The sequence below is a fragment of the Trichechus manatus genome, unplaced genomic scaffold (assembly GCF_000243295.1).
Source record: "Trichechus manatus latirostris isolate Lorelei unplaced genomic scaffold, TriManLat1.0 scaffold00138, whole genome shotgun sequence".
NCBI lineage: Eukaryota > Metazoa > Chordata > Mammalia > Sirenia > Trichechidae > Trichechus > Trichechus manatus.
The window spans coordinates 2279402-2301449 of NW_004444074.1; the positions used below are offsets into that span (position 1 = coordinate 2279402).

At 48.8% G+C, this 22048-nt stretch overlaps 1 protein-coding gene across 1 annotated transcript in view; it reads left to right on the forward strand.

Annotated features, from left to right (window-relative positions):
• NOS2 (nitric oxide synthase 2) overlaps positions 1–14923 on the forward strand; it is a 44632-nt gene extending 29709 nt beyond the window's left edge. The window contains exons 18-27 of the mRNA XM_012558117.2: positions 1566–1698; positions 3060–3138; positions 3877–4058; positions 6307–6470; positions 7449–7656; positions 9522–9609; positions 10037–10158; positions 10886–11034; positions 12060–12254; positions 14437–14923. Coding sequence (XP_012413571.1) covers positions 1566–1698; positions 3060–3138; positions 3877–4058; positions 6307–6470; positions 7449–7656; positions 9522–9609; positions 10037–10158; positions 10886–11034; positions 12060–12254; positions 14437–14556 — 1440 coding nt within the window. The 3' untranslated portion in view covers positions 14557–14923. The remainder of the gene's footprint in view (positions 1–1565; positions 1699–3059; positions 3139–3876; positions 4059–6306; positions 6471–7448; positions 7657–9521; positions 9610–10036; positions 10159–10885; positions 11035–12059; positions 12255–14436) is intronic.
• The last annotated feature ends 7125 nt before the right edge of the window (positions 14924–22048 follow it).

Here is a 22048-nt window from a genome sequence, read left to right on the forward strand (position 1 = left end):
TCCTAACTCTCTCTGCCTTCCCATCTCACCTCCGGACAGAAGCTGCCCGTTTAGTCTCTTGTATAGAGCTTGAAGACATTATGCTGAGTGGAGTAGGCCAATCACAAAAGGACAAATACTGTATGACCTCACGTATATAAAAAGACAAGAAAAGGCAAATGTATAGAGACCAAAGTTTATTAGTGGCTACCAGGGGTGGGAGGAAGGGGGAAAAGGGGAGTCAGTGGTGATAGGAAAATCGCGTTGATTGAGGAAGATTGCACAGCTGATTATTATAATTGCTGTCAGTAAGTTATACACCTATAAAAAGTTGACTTGGCAAAAGTTGTGTGATAGATACATTTACAACAAAGACAAAAAAAAAAAATAGTAGCTGCTGAAACTGCTTATGTACAGCCAAACACTCCATGGGATTTGGTTCCTTGGTTTGGAGGTTTAGGGTCATGGTTTCATGGGACATCCCAGTTAATTGTACTAATAACTTGTTTAGTGCTTGTCTTCTACCTCCTAGTTCGTTGTGTTGTGCCTGGTGTCTTAAAAGCTTGCAAGCTGCCATCCAAGGCACAACACTTGGTCTCCAGTCACTTGGAGCAACAGAGGAAGAGAGTCAGGAGTAGGAGGAGCATATGGAATGTATGGCTAGTTGCCTCCATGTACAACTGCTCCCTTTGCCATGAGACCAGAAGAACTGGATGGTGCCCAGCTACCATTATTGAACATTTTGATCAAAGATTCCATAGAATAATCCTGATCAAAAAGAAGAAAATGCAGAACGGAATTTCAAATTCTCATGAACTGTAGACTTTCTGGAGCCATGGAGGGTGGATCTACCCCTGAAACTATTGTCCTGAGATAATCTTTAAAACTTAAACCAAAAGTATCCCCTGAAGTCTTCTTAAAACCGAACAGTAGTTCAGCTTAACTAGTAAAAAAGGTCTGCCTTGAGGATTATGCTCTTTTAAGAACTATCTACCTGGGATCAAAGTGACAACAGCAGCTCAAAAGATTAGATAGAAACCTTAGAGGGCAGTGAGTTTATGTCAGTGGGGGAGGGACAACTCAGAAAAGGAGATGTGAATGGTTACACAACTTGAAGAATATAATCAGTGTCACTAAATTATGAAACTGTTGAATCAATGTATGTTTTGCTGTGTATGTTCTCAACAAGAACAACAAAAATATTCATAACAATAGCAATAGCTACTATTTCCCAAGTCCAAGGCTAAGCATGTATGTATAAGTTACCACTTTGAGTCTTCACAATAACCCAGTAGGATAACTGTGCTCATGGTCCCTGGGCGGTACAAATAGTTAATGTGCTCAGCTGCTAACCAAAAGGTTAGCAGTTCAAGTCCACTCAGAGGCGCCTTAGAAGAAAGGCCTGGTGATCCGCTTCCCAAAAATCTGCCATTGAAAACCCTACGGAGCACAGTTCAACTGTGACACGCATGGGGTCGTCATGAGTCGGAATCAACTTGATGGCAACTGGAGGGCTTAATAAATGGTAGCCCCAGTGGTGATGATGATGATAACTATTAACACAGGTCTGCTCCATCTTCTTCCAGGCAGCATGTGAGACATTTGATATCCGGGGCAAACACCACATTCAGATCCCCAAGCTGTACACCTCCAATGAGACCTGGGACCCACACCAGTACAGGCTCGTGCAGGACTCAGAGCTTTTGGACCTCAACAAAGGTACCTGCTTCTCTGACACATGGTGCTTGTTGGCCCTTCCTGGGGTCTCTGAGCCTGTGGTCAAGTAAACCACCAGGCCCTTTGATCAGAGGCAGCTGGTCTGGGGCCTTGCATTACTCTCTCCCAAGAAGACCCTGTTGTATACAAGACTTGAGGGCTTGCTTCATCTTGAGGGGAGGCTGTTTCAGGAAGAAGCCCCAGGGGAGGGTGGCTGGAGAGAGAAAAGAGTTTGTGTCTACTGAAGGCCTACTGTGTGCCAGACACTGTGCTGAGCTCTTTGTCCACAAACTCTAAGTGAGCCCTCACACTCATCCTGAAAAGAAGGCAGACAGAGAAACTGAAGCTCAGGGAAGGGAAGCAAGTTTTCCACATCACACAGCTAGCATGTGGCCACATTAGGACTGGAGCCCCGGTCTCCCATCTCCGAAGACAAGCAAGTGTTGAAAGAAGGTTCCACGGAGGCAATTCCAGGCTTCCCTTCATGAACTCTCAGCTCTGCCCCCTGGGATCCTATGTCTCTGTGACTCCTCTTTTCTTGTACCTTGAGAACCATCCAAGGGACCTTACCATGAGAACCAAAAAACCAAAAACCAAACCCTTTGCCGTCGAGTCGATTCCAACTCACAGTGACCCTATAGGACAGAGTAGAACTGCCCCATAGGGTTTCCAAGGCTGTAATCTTTACAGAAACAGACTGCCACATCTTTCTCCCATGGAGCACCTGGTGGGTTCAAAACTGCTGGCCTTGAAGTTAGCAACCGAACGCTTAACCACTGTGCCACCAGGGCTCCTTAGCATGAGAACAGTAGTCTTATATTCCGCGCGTTTAGAATATAACTTCAAATATACTCTCCTGTGGAGCCAAAGCCATAGAGAGGCCCTGGAAATGTCCATATTTGGGCATCTAAATCCCATTTCCCAACACCTAGCAGCAGCAAGGTTAATGTTTTTCGTTAAGTTCTTTGGAGTTCCTGGGTGGTGCAAAGAGTTAATGTGCTCAGCTGCTAAGCAAAAGATTGGAGATTCAAGTCCACCCAGAAGCCCCTTGGAGAAAAGGCCTGGTGACCTACTTCCAAAAAATCAGCCATTGAAACCCTAGGAGCACAGTTCTACTCTGACACATGTGGGGTCACCGTGAGTTGGAGTGAACTTGATGGCAACTGGTTTTTTTCAGCAGCACAGTCGTCCTTTGTCAGGCCAAGGGTCTTTACATGTGATTCAGAAACAGTGGAAAAAAGGAAAGGAAAGAAAGCAGGACGCTGGAAGGGTAGTGTTCTGATAGAATTGGCTCAGACATGTGGCTGCTCCCCCACCAACGTTTAAGACCCACTTAGCCTCTCCCTGTCTCTGTCTCTCCGCAGCCCTCGGCAGCATGCATGCCAAGAACGTGTTCACCATGAAGCTCAAATCCCGGCAGAACCTACAGAGTCTGAAATCCAGGTAGGGTAGAGTACAGGCCTCCTCACGTGATTGATAGGCTTTATTTTAATGAAGACTGGAGCAGGTCAATCTTTGAAAGGAGGGGAGAGGTGTCTGCTGGCATTAACAACGATGCAATTAGTAAACCAACTCTACTGGCAGTAACATTGGGTCTGGTCTCAATTCATCATGGGCTTGTTTTCCAGCTTGGGAACTAGGCAGCTGCTTCCCTTCCTCTCCTTCCTCCTGTAACCTTTTCACCAAAAGGGGAGGGGGCAAGAGAAATGCAAACCATTCAGCTCTTTCTTGAGAGCTTTCATTGAAAGTTTTGGCGCAGGAGGAAATGTCCCCATCAGGGTAAGGGAGTGTAGAGGATTATCTGTGGGTTTATCTGTGCTGTCCTTCTCCCCCAGTCACTAGGAAAACTGGTCTCTGTTCTAATAAGAACAGCGTTGTGCTGGGGACAAGGAAAGGTTTTTCCCCAGGCCCACATATCAGCAAGTGGGATCTTTTCCCTAGGAGAGTCCAAGGCCAAGACATTGGGGAGGTCTGCTCAGGAATGTGTGGGGCCTACTCTTTACCCTCAGGGGAAGGCTCAGACCCAGCCAGCCCTGGACCCCCTTGTGCACCCCAATCCAAGCATGCCAGAGACCCAGGTTCACAGAAAGGGCACATTTCCTGGGGAAACTGGCCCACCCTCAGGGAGCCATGGAGGAAATCCTGACAGCGTCACCAGATTATTCTTTTTCCCTTCCCCAGCCGTGCCACCCTCCTGGTGGAACTCTCCTATGAGGGTAGCCAAGGCCTGAACTACCTGCCCGGAGAGCACCTTGGGGTTTTCCCAGGCAATCAGCAGGCCCTGGTTCAAGGCATCTTGGAGCGCCTAGTGGATGGACCTGCACCCCACCAACCCGTGCGCCTGGAGGTCCTCAGCAAGAACGGTGAGCCATCTGCATGGTGGCATTCTGCTGAGGCAGACCGGCAGCCCAGCAGCCCCCGCCACCCCACCTTTCCCCACCAGCCCACCCCCGCTGAGGGGCTGAGGCTGTGGACCACTGCCCTGTCCTTCCTGCTGGGTGAGGCCGGCCTGCGGACGCATGCAAACAGACCCCTCCCAATAGCTGGCCAGCTGGAAAGGGCTGCGTATTTGGGACCATCTGCCCAGCAACACAGAGGCTCGGGAATCTTTTTCCATGCCTTTCTTTCACTCACTTGGCCCCGTTTTTGTTGACTGATTCATTTATTTTTCAATCAAAATTTTAACCAGTCATATCAATATGCTAGGCAGGTCCTGGGTAAAAAAATTAAGGAGCTTCAGTGTCTGACCTCAGAGAGCTCACTACCAAGTACAGGAGACAGATGTACAGTAAGATATAGTAATAAGAATTATTATTTGTTATATTTATTTATTGGGTAGTTGTTATATGCCAGCATTTGCTGGGTAGTTGCTATAGGCTGGCATTTTCTATGTATTGTCTCTTAGTCTTCATAATAGACATGGGCATGCAGCTAGCTTGGTGCTAAAATAGAGAATTGTGGCATCCAAGTAAAATGGTGAGCTTTGAAGGTGGATGGTCATGCATCACTTCCGCGCTACGTGGCCTCGTGCGTGCGTGTGACTTAACCTCGCTAAGCCTGAATTTCTTTGTTTGTAAAATAGAGATAACAAAGCCTTCGTTGCCTTGTAGGTTTATTGTGAAGATCAAATGGGTTGATACATGGCTAGCCTTCACCACAATTTCTGACACAAACAAATGCAGGAATAGAAGAATGTCCATTTCGCACAGGCTAGTTAAAATTTAGAGTCCCTGAGTGGTGCAAACAGTTACAGTGCTCGGCTGCTAACTGGAAGATTAGAGGTTCGAGTCCACCCAGAGGTGCCTCGGAAGAAAGGCCTGGTGATCTGCTTCTGAAAGAATCAGCCATTCAAAACCCTATGGAGCACAGTTCTACTCTGACACACGTGGGGTTGCCATGAGATAGAATCAACTAAATGGCAACTGGTACTGGTGCCACCAAGGGTCTCATTTATCCCCACCTTCCCTGGGCAATGGACGGGGCAGGCCAGAGGTGACCAGGAGGAGTGTGGCTAGCTCCTGGCCATCCCCCCTCGGGAGAAGACACATGTCCTAGGGAGGGCCCAGAGCACTCTTCCCCTGTGCAAAGGCGAGACCATTCTCCACCTGGCGGAGACAGCATGGGGGTGACAGGTGCTAGGGGGCATAAGCTAATGACATCAACACATCATGGGCCTCCCAGCCTATAGGAATAGCTCCCTTATATAATGACATCTCCAAAGTATGTAGCCCCCTAAACAGGGTGTCCAACAGAGGAAAGTAGGGGTCAGAGGAGCAAAATCTGGCAGTGTCCCACACTGTCCAGGAGAACAAGAGAGCCTGAAGCTTGGGACAAAGGGGCAGGAACGTCCTCATGACTGTAGGGAGACAGACATGGTTCATCAGGCTGCAGGTCTAGGTGAAATAACAATATTAATATTTTTGCCTAACATTTTATTGAGCACCCACGCTGTTCCAGGCCCTGTACAAGTACTTTACATGCATTATTTCATTCAACGTTCATGCAAATCCAGTAAGATAGGTTTTGTTATCAGATTTCACAGAGAAGCAACCCAAGGTTCAGAGGGTTCAGTCCCACAACTAACAAGTGGGGAGCCAGATATTGAAACTGGGTCTGCTGACTCCAGAGTTCATGCTGTGACTGCCCTGCATACTGCCTTTTGGGACTCCCTGAGACTTGCCACCTCACTTTGGGCTGAGTTTATGCTCAGACATTACCTCTGGGTATAGCTCCAGCTGACTGGATTAGAGTCATGGTCCCCTGGGGTGTACATCAGTCTGTGGTGTGTTTAGTCATTGTGAGTCTGGTTCTCCTGTGGGTGTTCTGCTAAAGATCTGGTCTAGGCCAGAGAGGGGCTGGACTCTGGACCATGGCTAGATCATCAGGATCCTGTCAACTTGGGTGCTCACTGGAGGGCTGTTGACCAGCAGTCCCTGGCAGCCTGGGTACCACCTTCTTTCTATGTTTTGCTGTTCCTAGAACCAGAACCTTAGAGTCTTCTCTGCCCTGAAGCTGGGAAATGGAGGGTATCTGTCCTCAGAGACCTCGTCATCCTCCAAGAAGCCCAAATGGGGATTTTTTTCCATCCTGACTACTTCCTTCCCTTTCCAGGCAGCTACTGGGTCAGGGATAAGAGATTGCCCCCCTGCTCACTCAGCCAGGCCCTCACCTACTTCCTGGACATCACCACACCCCCAAGCCAGCTACTGCTCCAAAAGCTGGCCCAGCTGGCCACAGAAGAGGCTGAGAGACAGAGGCTAGAGGCCCTGTGCCAGGTGACGATTGGGGCTGATGCGTGGGGAAGGAGCAGGGTTGCAAAGTAGGAAGACCCAAAGCCCAGAGCTGATCTTTAACCTCCAAGGAGGATCCACCCCAGACCCCCAAAGTGAAACTTGTCAAAGACTAATGGGAAGCCAGGCACCATTTCCCATACCATCTCTAGGACACAGTTGTGTGGAGTGAACTGAATTGTTCCGTGTGTCTGCAAGATACACTTCCTCAGAAACTAGCTAGAAAAGAGTAGCCACCATGTCTTGTCTGTTTGTCTTTGTACTCCCAAGACCTGGAACAGGCCTGGAACGTAGGAAGTTTTGGAGGATGGATGGTGTGGATGAATAGATAAATCAATGTAGTGACAGATGGATGGTTGAATTAATAAATTAATGAGAGGATGAATTAACTCATCTGCAACTTTCTGGGTCCAAGTCTTTGCAAAAGGCACTGGACATCATTATCATCATAAGTATTGCTGATTAGCTTGATTGCAACCACCACCACAACCATTATTCTGTGGCTGCACTATACTAACTTGACATACATTTTCTCATTTAATTCTCGCAACATCCTCATGAGGTAGGCAATACTATCCTCATTTCACAAAGACTAATTAATTGGAACAAGTTTCCACAGCTAGTAAGGGCATCCAGCCGAGATTTGAACCCGGGTCTGTATGATTCCACAGTTCTGACCCAAATTAGATGATACAGAGATATAGAGATTTAACCTTTGCCCACACTAGTTACTGACAGTGACGTTCTAAGCACACAAGTTAGATAAATGCTGCTGTTTGGACTGAGTTCCCAGAGAGTAAGAGCTATATGCCTTCCAGCTTAGTTGTCTCAGCACCCTGGACAGCATCTGGCACATTGATGTGTTTGTTCAGTGCGTGAAAGAATGCAAGAATACTGGATGGCAGCTTCCTCCCCCAGTGTGGGGCAGGCGCCTGGGTCGCTCACACTGCCCTTGGCTTTCAGCCCTCAGAGTACAGCAAGTGGAAGTTCACCAACAGCCCTACGTTCCTGGAAGTGCTTGAGGAGTTCCCATCCCTGCGGGTATCTGCTGGCTTCCTACTCTCCCAGCTCCCCACTCTGAAACCCCGGTACTACTCCATCAGCTCCTCCCGGGACCATACCCCCACAGAAGTCCACCTCACTGTTGCCGTGGTCACATACCGCACCCGAGGTGAGTGCTGGGCCAGAGGCTTTGGAGCAGTCCCACCCAGGTTCAAATCACAACTCTGCTACTTCCTGGGCAGCTATTCAATATCCCTGAGCTTCAGTCTCCTCATGAGTTAAACAGGAGCAGGAATACTCTCCTCCTAAAGCTGTTGGCACAGTGGTTAAGCATTTGACTGCTAACCAAAAGGTCGGCAGTTCAAATCCACCAGCTGCTCTTGGAAACCCTATGGGGCAGTTCTACTCTCTTCTATAGGGTCACTATGAGTTGGAATCGACTCGATGGCAATGGGCTGTTTTGTTTGTTTTAGAGCTGTTAATAATAGTAGGTGGTGTGCAGGAGAGATTACTATGAACCAGGCACTCAGCTAAGCCCTTTGCAGATGTATGATCAGCAGCTCAATGAGATGGGTACTGTGTGCATTACACAGATGAGGAAACTGAGGCACAGAGAGGTTAAGCCACTAGTTCAAGGTTACATTTTAGTAAGTAGAGAGCTGAGATTATAACCCTAAACGTCTGACTCCCGTGTCCAAGTTCTTAACCACCCTACTCTATCTGCTCTACTGTTGGGAGAAGTTAATGAGATCACACATGGAAAGCACCTGATACTTAGCAGGAGCCTGAGGATTCTTAGTCTTCCTGATAGTCCAGCCTGGGTGATGCTGCATCAGCTGTTCATTCATTCACTCGTTTGTTCAGCAGTGATTTATTTCACACCACTCTCTGCTTGGCCCTGTGGTGGCTATGGTGGGTGTGGAAAGACAGCAGACATAGCCCCTGCCCTCGTGGGGCTTCCATTCTGAAGGGGCCAATGGAGAGATACTCCTAGAAATAATTAGATATTTATCATTAGGTAGGTTCTAAGAAGGAAAGCACAGGGGCTATGAAGCCAGAGAATGGGGGTGAGACTGTCATAGACCAGGAGGTCCAGACTCTTGTCCAATTGACCTTGGCTCCTCACTGAATGAACTGTGCCCCTGCCACGCCCACTGTAACTGAACGTTGCCTGGGTTGGCAAAGCTGGGGGGCTGGCCCACACCTCAGTAACCCTTTGTGCTCTGGGAAACACAATCACAGTTTCTAAAAACTGGGAAGACTCTCTTTATCTGCTGGGCTGGGAACACCCACACTGGTAAGTGTCAATCCTCAGACCGGGTGTAGAGAGGCAGGCGTGTCTTGCAAGAACAAGATTCAGCCCAGAAGAAAACCAGAAAGACTTCTCAAGTTGGTTGGGGGTTTCCTTTAAGTGCTGAACCATTGGGAAGGGAATGTAACCCAGCTAAAGCTGGGGTTTCCACAAGCCCAGGAGGAGCTGCTGGGGGAGAAAGTGAGCCGTCAAAGCAGACTGGAATGCAGGAGGTTGTCCATTCGTCCATCACCCAGTGCTCTGACCAGCAAGGGCGACACTGGTGGGGACACTCAGGGTTCGTGACTGTGGTTAGTCCTGAGGAGCTACTTCCTGCTGCTATCAGCAGGGTTGAGTTATGGGCTGGGAGGATCCCTGAAGAAATTCTTTTGGAAAGAGCACTGGAGTAGGAGTCAAGGAACCTGAACTCTCAACCTGATTCTGCCATCGTCTGAGTAACCTTGTACAAGTCACTTTCCCTCCCTGAGACTCAGTTTCTACATCAGCAAAGGGAGTGGTTTGCTGAGACACGAAGTCCCTCCCAGCTCTCACTGGCTCTGAGTGTGTAGAGGGTAGATCTCAGACCCAGAAGGAAAACAGTGTAGCTCCCTCCTCCATGAAGCCCTCTGAGGGCCTAAGTGGGGCAGTTGGAGGAGGTATATCGGTGTGGGAGGGGCAGCTGGTACAGTTCATGCATGGGCAGTGGGAGGGACTGATGGTCAGGTTTGTGTCTGCCCTTGCAGATGGCCAGGGTCCCCTGCACCATGGCGTCTGCAGCACTTGGCTCAGCAACCTGAAGCCCCAAGATGCAGTGCCCTGCTTTTTGCGCAGGTAAGCTCCACCCCTGTTCTGTCCCCTGTAGGACCACTGGCCCCTGAGAGTTCTGAGGTGAAAGGATCTGGAGTTTGGGTGCCCCCGGCCCATACAGAAGGCACTGGGGTCACACTCGACGTCTCCAGTCTGCTCCCGGGCTGTAGAGTGTGACTCAGTCTCTAACAGGATTAGCAGTGGAGGCAGGGGTGGTAGGCTGAGTATCATGAGGTCAAAAGACCTCAGGAGGAGGTGATGGCTGGCTTCAGAAGGATAAACGAAGCAGCTTTCAAGACTCTGGAAATCAAATTTGAGCTCACTGTCCTCTCCATCTGCCCCCCAACACTACCTCCCCAAAACCATACACCCAGCTCTGCAGCCCCTGAGCTGTGTGTGCACCTGGCCCAGGGGTCTGAGAACTGGGCCTCTCTCCCTTCATCCCTTTTAGTGCCAGTGGCTTCCAGCTCCCTGAGGACCCCTTCCAGCCTTGCATCCTCATCGGGCCTGGTACGGGCATTGCCCCCTTCCGCAGTTTCTGGCAGCAACGGCTCCATGACATCGAGCACAAAGGTACAGCTCTCAAGCCTCCCAGATCGGGAGGGGACACAGGGTGGCCAGTGCCTTCCTGGGAGTAGAAATGGAACCAAGAGCAATTTGTGCCACCACCCCACAAATGTTTCCTGGCCCCTCTTCCAAGTGAAGACCTCTTGGGTTTGCCTCAGCTCATGTAGGCCCCTGTGGAGTTAGAATTTCTGTCTTCCTTTGTCTTCCACATACAGCCAGCCAGGGCTCTTTCTCCAGGCAGGCGGCAGGGGTGATGAGAAAAGTCCCAGCTTTTGAATTCTGATGAGCTGAGCTGGAATACTGTCTCTGTGTCACTATGGGCGAGTTATCTGAAAGCTCTGGGCCTCAGTTTCCTCATCTGTGAAATGGGGATAATACTAGCTAGGAAACTACTAGATAAACCGCTTGCTGTCCAGTCGACTCTGACTCATGGCAACCCCATATGTACAAAATAGAACTGCACTCCATAGGGTTTTCAAGACTTTGACCTTTTGGAAGTGGATTGCCAGGCCTTTCTTCTGAGGCACCTCCGAGTGGGTTTGAATCGCCAACTTTTTGATTAGTAGTCGAGCACAAACCTTTTGCACCACCCAGAGACTCCTGCTACTAGATGGGATAGGGTAATGTGTGGATGAGATGAGAATGGGAGTTGGGCGCCCAGCATGGTCAGGCCGTGAGCCACGGCCCGCCCTCTGGTGGCCATCCTGGTAACTACATCTGCGGGATTTTGCAGGGCTCCAGAGAGGCCGTATGACCCTGGTGTTTGGCTGCCGCCACCCGGATGAGGACCACATCTATCGGGAGGAGACGCTGGAGATGGCCCGGAGGGGCGTGCTGCATGAAGTGCACACAGCCTATTCTCGCCTGCCTGGCCAGCCCAAGGTAAATGCAGCAGCTGCCTGCTCAGCGGGTAGAACAGAAAAAGCACAGACCCCAGCTGTGCCCTGGCCCCACAGGAGCCCCTTCACCTCTCTGAAGCTCCATCTTCTCAGCTCTGAAATGGGGTAATTACAGAAGCATCAGAGTGATGCTGTGAAGATCCTTATGTCTGCCTTTCCAGGAGAAGAGACAGGTCAGAGAGGTTGGAGACTTAAAGGGTCACACGGGGAGCTCAGCCCCAGCGTCCAGCGTGTTGCCCCAGATCCTCATCAGCTCCCCTGGAATACATGACTGCCAGGGGAGAGGCAGTCCAGGCCAGCTTCCTGCTCAGACAAGGCAAGTGGGTGGGGGCAGCACTGCTCCCACCCCGGCCCCTGGACAGGCTCCTGCCCTGTGGAGTGTTTGCCCGCTGAGCCTGGGGAATTGGAGCAGATTCTCGGCTCAGCCCTACATGAACGAGTCTGTCAGGGCTCCTGTTGGTCCCAGAGCCGGTGCCCTGTGCTGGGATCACCAGGTGTGGGACAAGAGCAGAGAGTCCCCGACTGACCCCTGTACCTTCTGTGTAATGGGAGCCTGGGGCTCTGTGCCCCTACTCCCAATAAGCTCAGGGATCCAATCCCATGGCCATTCTACATTGAGAGACCCCCTCTTCTTTTTGGGGGAATGTAGGCAGGTTGCCCTTAGAGCCTGGGTGGGGGAACTGGCTCGACTGATCATCTTTGAAGCATGGTGAATTCAGAGAAAGCTGGGAGCTCCCCAGGGCTTCAGCTCCTTGAAGGCAGGACTATGTGCAATGCTCATCTCTGCACCCCCAGCCCCCTCCTGGGCCTAGGCCAGGCAGGATGTCAGTGCACCTCCTCATCCTGAGCCTGGTCCCAGTGCAGAGTCCTGTCTGGGAGGGCAGCTCACCCAGCAGCCTTAATGCCCCCTCACTCGTCTCTGAGGCCAGCAGCTGCTGCTGCACACCCTCTCCTAGTAGCAGGGACTCAGCTCTTGTGGGCTGGACACAACTTCTACTCTGGTTTCAGGTCTACGTTCAAGACATCCTGCGGCAGCAGCTGGCTAGCGAGGTGCTCCGTGTACTCCACAAAGAGCAGGGCCACCTCTACGTCTGTGGGGATGTGCGCATGGCCCGGGACTTGGCACACACCCTGAAACAGCTGGTGGCTGCCAAGCTGAGCCTGAACGAGGAGCAGGTTGAGGACTATTTCTTCCAGCTCAAGGTATGGCAGCTGGTGTGTGGGCTGATAGTGCAGGGCCAAGGGAGCCAGGACCATGAAACCAGGATCAGGGAGTCACGTGTTATCAGGGTACCAGACAGGGAAATGAGTGGATGAAATGAGAATGGGAGTTGGGCGCCCAGCATGGTCAGGACCTGGGCCATGGCCCGCCCTCTGGTGGCCATCATGGTAACTGCAGCCTGCTGGGTCTTGCAGGGCTCCAGATCCCTGAACGTCCATCTCCTCAGTTCTAAAATGAGGTAATTACACAGGATCAGGTAATCAGCCAGGATCAGGGAGTCAGGGCCAGGGGATCCAGGATCAGGGAGTCAGGGCTAGGGGAGCCAGGGCCAAGGGATCCAGGATCAGGGAGTCAGGGCCAGGGGATCCAGGATCAGGGAGTCAGGGCTAGGGGAACCAGGGCCAAGGGAGCCAGGATCAGGGAGTCAGGGCCAAGGGAGCCAGAACTGGGGAACCAGGATCAGGGAGTCAGGGCCAGGGGAGCCAGGATCAGGGAGTCAGGGCCAGGGGAGCCAGGATCAGGGAGTCAGGTCCAGGGGAGCCAGAATCAGAGAGCTAGGGACAGGGGAGCCAGGATCAAGGAGCCAGGATCAGGGAGTCAGGATCAGGGAGTCAGGATCAGGGAGTCAGGGCCAGGGCAGCCAGGATCAGGGAGCTAGGACCGAGGGAGCCAGGCGCAGAGTCCTGCACCCCAGAGGAATCCTAGAGGTGGCTGGTGTTCAGAGCTGGGTGGGCTGTTAGGAGGCCTGACTGAACAGCTGGTCTGGTTGCCAACTAACTTTGAGAAGTCAAGTGGATGTTTTTATTTCTCCTGTAGAATGGGAGCAGAGTCCCCTGGCCTCTTCCCAAGACCCACTTTCAGAAAGTAACTGTGTAGCCAAGGGCTCCCCAGAAGGCAGGGCTGTGAACACCAGGGACAGGAAGGCCATCCCCTCTGCCAGCCTCTTGTGAGCTTCACACTTGTTATTTATTCGCAGGTAGGGGTCTCTTCACCCCTATCCCAACCAGCACCCTGTAAGGGTGCAGGGAAGGAAATGCATTTTAACAATGATAATAGTAGTGGTTGTTGTCCACGGCTTACACTGGCCCAGGCACTTTGCCAATGATTTTCATGCGGCATTTCACTCAGGCTGAGGGAGCATTATTCTCCCCACTTTACAGAGAGGAAAGGGGGCTTTACGAGGTCCCACAGTCGTGAGTGTGCGAGCCTAGAGTTCAGCCTGCTTCTCTCTGGTTCGAAAGCCTGCTTGTCACTTCTGTATCCCTAAGTCACATTCATTCATTCAACTGATATTTATTGAACACCTACTGTGTGCTGCAGATAGCACGAATGAGCAAAAATTCTTACCTAGGTGGAGCCTACATTCTAGTGGGGTTGACAAATAAGAAACAAAGCAAGAAAAATGTACAGCACTTGGAGGAAATTTAACCCAGGAAGCGGGACAGGGTGAGGTGAGGGGTGTACTTTTAAATAGGGTGGTTGGGGAAGGTGCCACAGAGAAGGTGATATTTGAGAAAAAAGCCCGAAGGAGATGAGGAGTAAGTCCTGTGAATATTGAAGGAAACAGAGTTCCAGGCTGTTGAGGCGGGAACAGCAGGTGCAAAGGCCCTGAGGGGGGAGTTAATCTGGCATGATTGAAGTTCGGCGCGGAGATCACAGGCATTTCCTAAAATGTGTTCAGTGGATTAATAGGTGTTTAGCATTAAAAAAAGTTCCAAGATCAAGTAAGTTTGAGAGGTACAAAAGTAAACGTGTTTCTTTACTACAAGACTTCTCAGAGCCTTTCATATGCTACTGTGCATGTAACACTGCAAAACTGGGAGACAGCTCACAGGATTTCCCAAACGTATTTGATCTCAGAGCTCTCATTTCCTGAGACATCTTGTGGGGCCGGTCCTAGGGAGGAAATGAGAAATGACATCCATTGTAAAGCCTGAGGAGATGTTTTGATGGTCTCCCCAGAGCAGACGCTGACAGAGATTATAAGGGTCTAAATCAAATTCAAGTATATCTAAGCATGACAGTTGGGAATGAATGGCTCATGAATGAATGCGTGATGGGGAAGTGGGGGCAATCCCAGGTGCTCATTCCAGCCCAGACCTGATGAATGAAAGATGGCTAGACCAGCAAAGCTGACCCACGGTCTCTGTTTTTCCCTTCAAGAGCCAGAAGCGCTATCATGAAGATATCTTTGGGGCTGTATTTCCCTATGAGGTGAAAAAGGACACGGTGGTGGGCCAGCCCAGCGATCCCAGAGCTCCGATGACCCACGGGACAAGTTAAAGCCACTGGCACAGGGTCAGGGGAGATGGAGGAAAACAGTAACCCCCAAGCTTCACATCTCATTACCTTACCTCCTTCCTTCCCAAGCCCTTCACTTGACCTGCTACCAAGTAGCAGCCTGGACTGGTTGGAGCCTTCTCTTTCCCTTGATCCCGCCCATCCCCAGATAACGGAGAATTGGGGCCTCCTTGGTCCCTTTGAGACAACCTACAATGCCCTGCCTGGCAAGTGCGTGAGAGAAGAATGGAACCTTCTTCTGACTCCACCACTTCAAATGTCCGCCAGGAGGCACTATCTGCCCACTTTGTATTTAGCTGCCCTGTGTACAGTTATTTATGCCTCTGTATTTAAAAAAAAAAAGAAAAAAAAACCCAGTCTGCTCCCGAGGGCCACTTGGGCCTTTTCTGTATGGTTCCTTGATGGAAATATTTATATAAAATGCATTTTATTTTAACCACACAATGTGTGTGTGTGTGTGTATGTTGGTCTTTTGTAGAGAAAGAGGTCCTAGTTGTATAGAGTAGAGGTGCCACAGCCTGAACAGAGAGCCCCCACAAAGGGACATATCTACCTGGTCGTGGCTGCATCTCTGAAAGGGCCCCCAGGTACAGAGGCAGCAGATGGAAAACTGTGGGGGTGGAGAAGGGGACACAGGCTTGCCTCTGGGGGATACGAGCTGTGCCTCTCGCAGAAACCAAACCAAACCCCTTGCTGTCAAGTGGATTCCATCTCACAGAGACCCTATAGGACAGAGTAGAACTGCTCCCATAAAGTTGCCTGTCACAGAGAGCTTCTTAAACTTCTTACGCGTGAGTGTGGCGAAGGCAGGGATTCTGTGTATGATGCCAGTTCCTTAGGGAAGGCCTTGACCACAGCCTGGCTTAGAAAGTCATCGTATTTTCCTCTGGGGCCACCAGTCTCACGAGAGTTTGGCCAGTAAGACAGGTAAGGTCTGTCTTCATGTTGAGGGTGTGGGTATGAAAAGAAGGGCACATGTCTTCCACATCCAAGAGATGCAGGCTCTTTCTGGGGGAGAAAGCTTCTGAAGGGACTGAGCCATGTGTCCTTCTAATCAGAACCAAGGAAGGAACTCAGCCAGGGGCCAACTGGGGGGCTGGCAAGATCTGGAGGAAGCTCCAGCTCCCTCCCTCACTTCTCACCTCCTTCCCTACTCTCCTCCCACTTCTCACAACAGCTACTCCATTGGGGTGGGGAGGGGTGGGGGCCAGGGGCATGCCAACCTCTGAATGAGCAGGGCAGCCTCTGGTGAGACAGGGAAGCTCTGTGCCCTAAACAGCAGCAGAGTCCTGGACAGTGAGTCCCTGGAGGTCCCATGTTACAATGCAGCCTCAGATTTAGTGGGTCTGGGGTGGGACCCAAGATTGCATTTCTAGCCAGCTCCCAGAGAATGCCATTGCTGCTGATCCAGGACTGCACTTTGAGCCCTGCTCCTTGATTCCTTGAGAGACTGGATACTTGATGGAGTTAGCAGGATGTGGGGTATCATGAACACAGAGCTGGGTGCCCTGGCCCAGTGGCTGGCAGACTCCAACCCTGAAGCACTCTCGCTACGTACACCTTGACCCCTAATGATGGGGAGACACACCCCAGGACACACTCAAGCCTCTCCTCAGATGTACAAAACCTGAGAGGTTTCATCAGCAGCAGATAACCACCACAAAAAAGTTGAAGAAAGTCCTTTAAGCAGAAAAATGTAGTTCCGGGAGACCAGTGTAATTGGGGCAGAAAAAAAAAAAAGACAAAATCGTGGTCAGAGATTTTCCAAATCTGATGAAAAATATAAACTCACAGTTCCAAGAATCTCAGTGAATCCAAGCACAAAGAAAAACTCAAAGAAAACCTCACCAAGACACATTATCATCAAATTGCTGAACGTCAATGATCAAAAGAGGAAAAAACATCTTAAAATCAGCCAGAGACTTCTGGGAAGATGAAGGATATGTATTTTCTCTATTCCTCGTGCTAAATACAACTAAAAGCCCTGGACGTTACATATGAAACAACCATGCAAAGCTCTGAAAGGTGGAAAAAAGAAGGCAGACTGTCCAAGGACCTCAGGACCCAAGAAACAACATGGTGGCAAGTTCCCTGCATTTTCTTTGTGCCTCATATATCGCAGACGTGTAGCTGAAGAAGCTGGCAACCCAGAAATGCTAATGAGTATAGACACGAAAAGCTTGCTTGTTCTGGCTAAAGGACCAGGGAAGGGGCAGCACAGCAAATCAGAAACTTTCTGTGGTCCCTGCCCCACCCATGTCCACAAAGGCTGAGGGTGAAGCCTAGACTTCAGTCTTGCCAGGTTGTAAGGAGGTGCCCCCAAACCCCCTCACCCCTGCCGAGGTGACTTCAGAGAAAGTTGAGTAGGGGGCTGGAAATTACATCCCTGCCTCGTGGTAACAAACTCCTCCCTGTGCAGTGTCAGTGGACACCACATGGCGAGCCTAGACTTCCACTCCCACCCAGAACTAACAAGACACCCTCCTGCTTCCTGCTGGGGTGGTGCCATAGCAGGCTTAGTGGGGAGTTAGGACTATTACACCGCCTCCACCGGTGGTGTCAATGAAGGCCAGGCGGGGAGCAGTAACAAAGCACTCCTACCACTACCAGCCAAGAGGCCTAGTGGGGAGCCAGAACACCCACCTGTGCCCAGCAATCATGAGGAGCCTTTTCAGGTGTCAGCAGAGGGCAAGTGAGAAACTGGACTTTCCAAATGGAAACAGTCCACAGGCCCATCAAAATGAAAATGAGGAGTTTACAAGAGACACATTTCAGATTCAAAGACACAGATAGATTGAAACTGAAAGAATGGAAAAAGAACATTCCATGCAAATAGTAAACAAAAGAGAGCTTGGATGGCTATATTAATACCAGCCAAAACAGACTTTCAGTCAAGCTATTGTTGTTAGGTTCTATCGAGTGGATTCCAACTCATAGCGATCCTATGTACAACAGAAGGAAACACTGCCCAGTCTTGTGCCATCCTCCCAATCACTGTTATGCTTGAGCCCATTGTTGCAGCCACTGTGTCAATCTATCTCGTCAAAGGTCTTCCTCTTCTTCACTGACCCTCTACCAAGCATGATGTCGTTCTCCAAGGACCGGTCCCTCCTGATAACATGTCCAAAGTATGTGAGATGAAGTCTCGCCATCCTTGCTTCTAAGGAGCATTCTGGCTGTACTTCTTCCAAGAAAGATTTGTTCATTTTTCTGGCAGTCCATAATAATATTCAGTATTCTTCGCCAACAGCATAATTAAAAGGCATCAATTCTTCTTCAGGCTTCCTTATTCATTGTTCAGCTTTTGCATGCATATGAGGTGATTGAAAACACCATGGCTTGGGTGAGGCGCATCTTAGTCCTTAAAATGACATCCTTGCTTTTGAACACTTTAAAGAGGTCTTTTGCAGCAGATTTGCCCAATGAAATGCATCTTTTGATTTCTTGACTGCTGCTTCCATGGGTGTTTATTGTGGATCCAAGTCAAATTAAATCCTTGACAACGTCATTCTTTTCTCCATTTATTATGATGTTGCTTATTGGTCCAGTTGTGAGGCTTTTGTTTTCTTTATGTTGAGGTGTAATCCATACTGAAGGCTGTAGTCTTTGATCTTCATCAGTAAGTGCTTCAAGTCCTCTTCACTTTCAGCAAGCAAGGTTGTATCACCTGCATATTGCAGGTTGTTAATAAGTCTTCCTCCAATCCTGATGTCACCTTCTTCTTCGTATAGTCCAACTTCTCAGATTATTTGCTCAGCATACAGATTGAATAATTATGGTGACAGGATACAACCCTGATGCACATCTTTCTTGACTTTAAACCTCTCAGTATCCCCTTGTTGTATTCAAACGACTGCTTCTTGATCTACGTACAGGTTCCTCATAAGCACAATTAAATGTTCTGGAATTCTCATTCTTTGCAGTGTTATCCATAATTTGTTATGACCCACACATAAGCTTTGCATAGTCAGTAAAACACAGGAAAACATCTTTCTGGTATTCTCTGCTTTCAGCCATGATCCATCTGACATCAGCAATGATATCCCTTCATCCACGTCCTCTTCTGAATCCAGCTTGAATTTCAGACAGTTCCCTGTCAAAGTACTGCTGCAACCATTTTTAAATAATCTTCAGCAAAATTTTACTTGTGTGTGATATTAATTACATTGTTTGATAATTTCCTCGTTCTTTTGGATCACTTTTCTTTCAAATGGGTACAAATATGGATCTCTTCCAGTCGGTTGACCAGGTAGCTGTCTTCCTAATTTCTTGGCATAGATGAGTGAGCGCTTCCAGTGCTGCCTGTGTTTGTTGAAACATCTCAATTGGCGTCTTAGTCATCTAGGGCTGCTATAACAGAAATAGCACAAGTGGATGGCTTCAACAAACAGAAGTTCATTCTCTCACAGTCTAGTGGGCTAGAGGTCCAAATTCAGGGCACCAGCTTCAGGGGAAGGCTTTCTCTCTCTGTCAGCTCTGGAGGAAGGTCCTTGTTCTCAATCTTCCCCTGGACTAGGAGCTTCTCCGTGCTGGAACCAAGGGTCCAAAGACACGTTCTGCTCCTGGCACTGCTTTCTTGGTGGTATGAGGTCCCCTCCAGCATCTCTCTGCTCGCTTATCTCCTTTATATCTCAAAACAGATTGGCTTAAGACACAATCTAATCTTGTAGATTCAGTCCTGCCTCATTAATATAACTTCAGCTTGAACTTGCATATGAGCAATTGATGGTCTGTTCCACAGTTGGCCTCTGGCCTTGTTCTGACTAATGATATCGAGCTTTTCCATCTTATCTTTCCACAGATGTAGTCGATTTGATTCCTGTGTTTTCCATCTGGTGAGGTACATGTGTATAGTTGTTGTTTATGTTGTTGAAAAAAGGTATTTGCAATGAAGAAGTCATTGATCTTGCAAAATTCTATCATGCAATCTCGGGCCCTGTTTCTACTACCAAGGCCATGTTTTCCATCTACAAATCCTTCTTCTAAATTTCCAACTTTCACATTCCAAAAACCAGTAATTATCAATGTATCTTGATTGCATGTTTGATCAATTTCAGACTGCAGAAGTCAAGCTAGAGAGAAAGAAAGAAGGATATTTTCTAATGATAAAAGGGCCAATTCATCAAAAAGATATAACAATGACAAATGTATGTGCACTTAACAAAGGAGCCTGGGGTGGCACAAGCAGTTTGCAATCGACTGCAAACCCAAAGGTTGGTGGTTTGAACCCACCCAGTTGTGCTGTGGAATAAAGTCTGGGTGAACTGATACTTTAAAAATTACAACCAAGAAAACCCTACGGAGCAGTTCTACTCTGTAACACGTGGGGGTTTCAGTGAAGACTGAGAAAAGCCGTATGTCTTAGTTATCTGGTGCTGCTATAACAGAAATACCACAAGTGGATGGCTTTAACAAAGAGAAGTTTATTCTCTCACAGTCCAGTAGGCTACAAGTCCAAATTCAGGGCGCCAGCTCCAGGGGAACGCTTTCTCTGTCGGCTCTGGAAGAAGGTCCATGTCATCAATCTTCCCTTGGTCTGGGAGCTTCTCTGCTCAGGAACCTCAGGTCCAAAGAATGCGCTCTGCTCCCGGCACTGCTTTCTTGGTAATATGAAGTTCCCATGTCTCTCTGCTCACTTCTCCCTCCCATATCTCAAAAGAGACTGGCCCAAGACACCACCCAACCCTGTAGACCTCATCAATATAACTGCCACTAATCCCTCCCACCACATCATAGTGATAGTAATTACAACACACAGGGAAATCACATCAGATGACAAAATGGTAGACAATCACACAATACTGGGAACCATGACTAAGCCAAGCCAACAGACATTTTTGGGGGACACTATTCAATCCATGACACCATTTATCACCAAGGGGAGGTCATGCCATAAGAAGTCCCCTGAATCATCTTTCAGTCTGGATGGGCCATCTCCAGCATCTAGGCTGACTTCCCCTGCCCTGGACTTTCTTGGAGTGACATTCCACATGGTCTGCAGAGAGCACTCTCCATCAGACCTTACTGAAGTCCTTCCTCAAGCTCTGACAGTCATTTCCCTTGATCTCTTCATGGCAAAGAAAGAGCCTCATGGACTCTGGCAGTAAGGTCATATGTGGGGCTAATCAAAAGGCAGCCAGCCTTCCTGGGAGGGATGGCAGGAGTCTCATCTCCACCCAGCCCTGCACTTCCTCCACAGCACAGCCTCCTGACTAGTGGCACCCAGTGTGGTATAATCATGATGTCACCCCCCCATGGACTTCCACCTGTACCAGACCGTGCAGAATCCTTAGTAATGTTTTCTGTACTAGTGTTACTCGTACATCATAATTCCCCTATATCACTGAATGTAATGACAATAGTAGTGACATAAACAATGAGTAAAATTAAAACTATACCTTTAAACTACAGTACCATACACACAGCCTAAATGTATTTACATTTACATAGCTTTGTGTGTTTAAATTGAAAATTCAGTAAGAGAACAATAGAATTTGAAGTAAAAACGTTTAAGAACTATATCAAAATTACGTTCATTTTACCATTACATGAGATACATTAGTGGATTAAGTTTTCATAATCAATAGTGGCCCAAATAATGTAGAAGTTGTAGACAAATGCATATGGAAATATATTCATAAATGAAATAATACTGGCTTAACATCTAGTACTGTTTTTTTCTTTTTTGTTGTTGTAATTAAACGAAGTTTACATTTCAAGTTAGTCTCCCAGACAGAAATCGTTTTTTTATTTTTACATACATTGTTATGAGACCCCAACCGCTCACCCTATTCTGTGACAGCACACTCCTCCCCTCTGCCCCTGATTCCCATGAACATTCAACCAGCTCCTAACTCTCTCTGCCTTCCCATCTCACCTCTGAACAGAAGCTGCCCCTTTGGTCTCTTCTATCTACTTGACTAAGAGGGACATTCTTCACAAGTATCACTTTATGTCCCACAGTCCAGTCCAATCCCTGTCAGAAGAGTTGGCTTCGGAAATTATTTTAGTTCTGGGGTGATAGAGAGTCCAGGGGACATACTTTCTGGGGCACCTCCAGTCTCAGTCAGACCATTAAGTCTGGTCTTCTTACTAGAATTTGAGTTCTGCATCCCGTCGTTCTACTGCTCCATCAGGGACCCTCTGTTGTGTTCCCTGTCAAGAAGTTCATTGGTGGTAGCCGGGCACCACCTATTTCTTCTGGTATCAGGCTGATGAAGTCTCTGGTTTATGTGGCCCACTCTGTCTCTTGGGTTAATACTTTCCTTGTGTCCTTGGTGTTCTTCATTCTCCTTTACTCCAAGTGGATGGGACCAATTGATGCATCTTAGATGACTGCTTGCAAGCTTTTAAGATCCCAGAAGCCACTCACCAAAGTAGGATGCAGAACATTTTCTTAATAAGTTTGTTATGCCAATTGACATAGATGTCCCCTGAAAGCATGGTCCCCAGACCCCGACTCCTGCTACTCTGT